General features: G+C 30.8%; 1 protein-coding gene across 1 annotated transcript; it reads right to left on the bottom strand.

The window, feature by feature from the left end:
• Positions 1-731: 731 nt before the first annotated feature.
• LOC143532633 (protein INAPERTURATE POLLEN1-like) lies at positions 732-2,082 on the bottom strand. The gene is made up of 3 exons (XM_077027632.1): positions 1,785-2,082; positions 1,259-1,705; positions 732-1,190 (listed from the first exon to the last, which is right to left on the bottom strand). Exons 1-3 carry the CDS (start codon positions 1,798-1,800, stop codon positions 775-777), a joined length of 879 nt encoding a protein of 292 aa, XP_076883747.1. The 5' UTR covers positions 1,801-2,082; the 3' UTR covers positions 732-774.
• Positions 2,083-6,130: the final 4,048 nt, after the last annotated feature.

Genomic DNA, 6,130 nt, shown 5'->3' with positions numbered 1-6,130 from the left:
GTTGTGGTATATACCATTCGACATTAAATGTAGATCAATTGTGTTGTCGTGGTATATATCCCTTCGGCCTCCTCTTTACCCCACTTCTTTCTTGCTTCTCTTGATCGAATGATTGTTGTGTGAATCCCTCACCAGACAATGCCCACGCCCACGCCCACGCCCACCATCATCTCTCTCTCTCTCTCTCTCTCTCACCTTCCACCTCAGCCCGATGGTCATTTATTTAGAAAGCCCAATGCAGGCCTATGAATAATATAATGGAACATATTGATATCACATCTTTTTTTTTTTGGTTCATTTATGATTTATGTAATAATGTTGACAGAAAATTTAAATTTAACTGTCTTGTTATCTATTTTAACTCATCTAAAAGGGTTCTTCAATGATTCATCTTATTAATGCATCATTTCACTCATCTATCACAATTCACAATACATATTTTTCATGGTAAGTAAAGATATTAACCGGCCCAAACTCAAATATAATCTAACATTAAAAGATTCATATAGAAATAAGGTGAGCTTCAAAATAAATAAAAAGCTGAAAATAATAAGATCATGCACAACATCATTCATTTCTATAACATGATCCAACTTCATCAACCATAAAAACCTGTACACTACAACATACAAATCAAAAACACAAAAACTTTATGTTCCACACATAAACAACACATTCAAATCCCAAATCATCTTGAATTGATACTTGATGCCAACCAAACAACCCTAAAACTCATTAACAGAAACATTAATTACAAACACTTGATCACCATCATCACTTAATCAACACCTTACATCTCTTAAACTCTTGAACCAACTTCTCATCCCGAATCCCAACTAGAAATTGGGCCAACCCTTCCAAAAACAACGCGGCCTGATAGACACTTGTCATGCTCACAATCTCTGATATCACATCTTTCCTCAACCTATTCGCATCCATCACGATCCCCACCATCTCCTCCTCCATCTCCGCAGCCGCTACAGCCGCTGCCACGTCACCCGACCCCACTTTCCTAACAAACCCCGCCTGCGCCTTCCGTACCCTGTCCATCAACACGGGGACCATCAGCCTCAGCCCGCGCTCAATCTGGTCAATCCGACCCGTTAGTTTCCGCGGCTGTATCTTCCACGCGTTCATCAACGGCCACTGTTTCTTTAAAAACTCACATGACTCCCCAACCTCTTCTTCCTCTTCGTTACCTCCGTTAACTCCGTTTCAGCTTCATTTTCCACGTCATCAATCTTTTTAAAATTAAAACCATAAACGTCGTCGTTTCCGTTCTCTTGTTTTTCTTCAAACCTCTCCACATTATTATTATGATTATTATCATCATGACGATAATAATAATAATAATCCTGAACGACGTGGTTTTCGGATTCGTCTTGAAGAAGGTACGACCTGAGGAGATTGGTGAAGGCGTAGGGGTGGATATCACCGACCCAGAGAAAGGGGATCTCGAGGGCGTTACGGTGGCCGGAGGGGAAGAGTATCTGGGTGACGTCAGCGGCGGCGGCGAGGTCTAGGGTTTGGTAGTACGATTTGAAGTGGAGGTGAATGATTTCGACGTGGGCGGATAAAAGATTAGGGGTGGAGTTTGACATGTGGTGGCGGAGGTTAGGGAGGTGGGTGGTTCTCATGGCGGCGATCCAGTCGGAGTAGTAGTCGGAGAATCGCCGGTGGTGGCTGCTCGGTGCTTTCTTCCGGGCTGTATTGTATCATCAACAACAAAATTGAAATAATAATAATATTAATATTAAAAATTTGATAATATTGAAGAGACTTACATAATGATTTGAACATCTTTTTTGGGGGAAAAGATGGGTTTGATTCAGGGATTGTTTGTTGCTGAAATGAAGATTAAAGAAAGAAATGGGTTTCTGATGAAGTTTATTTTTTTTTTCAAGAAACCAAATTAATAAATTTCAAAGTGAAAGCGTTTAAATACGTGAGATAAGGCTCGAGGGTTTTGACTTTTGAGTTTAGGCGAATTGGGCTCTCGGGTTAGGTTCAGTTGAAACATTGTGAACACATTTTGGTAAATGGGTTATGTCGATTGACTTGACTTGACGGGGTTTGTAAGATGATTTGTTTAATTTTATTATTCTTTTAAGTATGTTTATTTATGTCAGAGAAAATGATACACGTGCAATAGGTATTATTAAAGTTAACAATGTTATTTTATTTGTTCCGATTATAATTTTTATAGTAAAATCGATGTTGTTCTCGGTGTTATAATGTAAATCAAAAGTTCAGAGTTGAAGGTGTTAGTGATCAAAGAAATATTTTATATGTTTTTGTTTGTAATTATCATCATCATAAAGAGAACTCAAAACAAAATTGAGAAAAATGATGAAATCTTATAAATGTTTTAGGTATTTCACAATCAACAAAATTAAACAATTTTTTTTTTAGTTTGGAAACAATGTACAACATGTTTCTTTCTATCCAATCTCATCAAATAACTTGATGTAAAAACAATGGTTAAAAAGACAAATCTAGGCCCATCTCAAAATAGCAAAGCCCCATATAAGAGTAAGACCAGCACCAAAACCAGCAGCCACTATGGTTTGACCTTGTTTGACTTCCCGCTTCTAACAACTCCATCTAACGCCAACGGTATAGAAGCAAGCACTTATGTTGCCATAATTTGCCAAATTAGATATCACTCTATCATTTGGGACCTCAAGGTCTTGTTGCTACCTCATTAATATCGTCTATTCAGCTGCGCATAAAATTACATTAACACCTTTTGGATGAAGTGTATTAAATCTAGATTAAGTTACTGCTCAAGATATAACTGCCAACCGTTTAAAGAAATAGATGAGACAATCTCAACTCACTTACTAATGAATGAGTTAACTTGGGTTATGATTATAAGATAATCTATAAGACAATGAACCAACTTTATTTATCACTGGGATAGAGCCCGTGTGATACACCAGTGATTAGAAAAATATAACAAAAAAGTTAAATTTAATAATATGCATAATAACATACCTTATCTATAAATACTATTAAAGCAATACAATGTGGACACATGACCTTCAACTAGGCTGTCCACATTGGCAATCCAATCAGCAAGTTTCCTATGTCAGATTGTCTAATATTGCGCCACGTGTCCGGGTCTCCATATTTAAACAAAACCCGGTTTTTTTTCACAAAATAAATTATTTCCACCACTGATTCTCTCTCTAATCTCCCGAAGATTTTACCAACCCTAATTCCGGCGATGAGATCTACAATCTATTCTACTTTTGATTTTCGGTGTAACTTTCCGATCAATATACGAATCCTACATCCGTCGTTCATATCCACCATGGAACCTCTACATTATTTATCAACAATACGAGCCCTATTTGTGACCTTTGGATTCGAACCGATTGGAGACATCAAAATAGTGGGTTTTGATTATCAGATGATTATATTGAAGGTAACTATCAATTCAATTTTACAAATACAGTTGTTTTATTGTCAATCGTTCAGGCAAATCTCTCATACGCCTATTTTATGTTTATAGATGTTTACTGATTGTTCTGGTTAGTAAATAATTATTTTGTTTAATGATTTCCACTGATTCTTCCTGCAAAGTTTCTTGAATCCATAATAAACTTCCGATTTGTTTATATATTTCTGTAGAATTTATATTTTTTTTCTTGTCTCAGTAAATAAATTTTCCGGCTAACCTGTTCTTATAGTTGGCAATTTATTCATTTTTCCGGTGACTTTTATATATGAAATTCCGGCTAATTTCCGTTCCCCGGTGGTTTTTGTATTGTTATTGAAATATTATTTTAATTAATTAATTTTTATCCGACCAGATTTCTAATCTATTTGTGTTAAATTTATAATTGTTTTCTTTGTTCGATGTTAATTATGATTTCCGGCTAATTTCCGTCTATTTTAATTTTCCGGCAACTTTATTTTTAGTTTTATCAAATAACAGAAACTTTTAATTTTGTTAAGATTATAAGTTTAGTAAGTTTATAAATAATAATTGTGATTTTTTAATTTTGTAAGTGTGATATTTTAATTTTGGTCAGACTATAAGTTTAGTAAGTTTTTAATTAATAATAACATAATTAACTAACTAATTTATGATTCCCTTCACTTTTTCCGTTTACCATAAAATAATCCTAAATTAAGGAAAATATTAAGAGATATTTTCAAAAAACCCGTTTCATTTTGAAATCTCAATTTAATTTTGTTAAGATTATAAATTTAGAAAGTTTTGAAATAATAATTGTGATTTTTTTAAAACAAACAATTTATTTTCAAATTGACAACAATAACAATAATTAAGTAAAGAATATATGATTTCATTGACTTTTTCCGTTAACCATAACGGAAAATAGCCGAACAACTTCTTTCAGTAAGAAATGATAATTAAACATTTATTATTGATTTTGACCATTATTTTTAAATTTTGTAATATGTTTCTAAATAATATCATTTTCTCATTATTAACTGATAATTATTAACTTTGACATTTATTATTGACTTTGACCTAAAATCACAAAATCAACTGATATAATTTAAGGCATTTCCTGATTTATTATCGTTTATTGATATTTATTTTTGAAAACAAAATTATGTACAGAATTATATTTGTACGTGTATGATGTTCAAACACCGTGATTTCAAGTATTTGATATTTCCTACACCAACATACATGGTTTTTTAAGGATATGATAACATACATCACAAATGAAACAGATCAAACGTTTAAAAAAACATAATCCAGTACGATCAAATTTATGGGTGTTTTTTTGTATGTTCAAAATTCCATTACTTTCGTTAACCATGTTATTTAATTATGTTATAGTATTAAGTATGATCATGAAAAGAGTAAGAGCTCGAACATTTTTACAATGATCATCTATTATTATACAATGTTTTGAATAACCTAATTGTTATTATTATTATTTTTGTTTTAAATATTATAATGTTTAATCTAATTATTTTTATTATTATTTTTGTTTTGAATATTATTATATTTATAGTAAATTTTTTGGTCAATGTTTTTCAATATACTAAAAGACTAATAAACATGACAAATTTCCCATATTTACTAAGTCTATTCCCCTAAATCAAGCAATTTCAAATTATTTTTATTTTTACCATAAGAAACCAAATTTAAAATCTTAATTATGGCATTATATAATATGCATAAAACACGGTACTATTTCATAACCGTCATTCCATTAGCAGGTTAACACCACATCCAAGTCGATCCAACTATGTAAGTTCGTCAATCAATCTTTAAATTACCTTTATATTTATGTTTCAAGTATTATTCTAACCCCTTCAATATGACAGTTCAATGTTTAAAGAATTCGGCGTACTAATAACCTAAATATGGATAAGGTAATTTCTGACAAATTTCTGATTAATTTTCCGGCCAATTTCTTATAGTTTTATTTCTAAATCTAACAAGGTAATTTATGACTAATTTCTGATTATTTTTCCGGTCAATTTATGATTCGTTTGTATCAAAAATCTGAAACTTCAATTTCAGATTTTTTTAATTATAGTTTTTTTAATAAATTTCATGAAAATTTATTAATTCATATATAATATTGACCTTTAATATTCCCGAATTATAAATTTTTACAAAATTTTTATAATAACTTCAAATATAATTTGTTATTTGACTTTAAATTAACATAATAAGTTATAAGTGGAAGTTTGACTATAATGGTTAGTCAAATCTAATTTATTATATGATCTATGGTTCATAATTTGAAATTCAAATTATATTTAAAGCATTTACTATAAAAACGATAATCAAGGAAATTATTTATGTTGTTATTATAATATTTATTTATAATTGATGCAGATACGATCACCGTCTTCTCCGTTTTTTAAATGTCCCTATTCTCCATCAAATATGTGTTCGCATGTATGTTAATTCTTGATTTTTCTATTGTTTTGTATTTTATTCATTTTTATTTACCCAGTATTTTTTGAAATTTGTGTTAATTAAACCTTAATTATATTAAAAGATTGTAAATTAAAAGCTATTATATGTTTTTTTTAGAATTTAAGTATTTTTAGAAATTCTAAATTTTAAAATAACTGTATTTATGATGTTGTTTCGTCTTATAATTTGATCGCCATTTAATTTTATTAA

The sequence above is a fragment of the Bidens hawaiensis genome, unplaced genomic scaffold, assembly GCF_021521415.1.
Source record: "Bidens hawaiensis isolate Kalapana, Puna unplaced genomic scaffold, B.hawaiensis_p1.1 tig00009539_1, whole genome shotgun sequence".
Classification (NCBI taxonomy): Eukaryota; Viridiplantae; Streptophyta; class Magnoliopsida; order Asterales; family Asteraceae; genus Bidens; species Bidens hawaiensis.
This window is presented reverse-complemented; position numbering and strand designations above follow the sequence as displayed.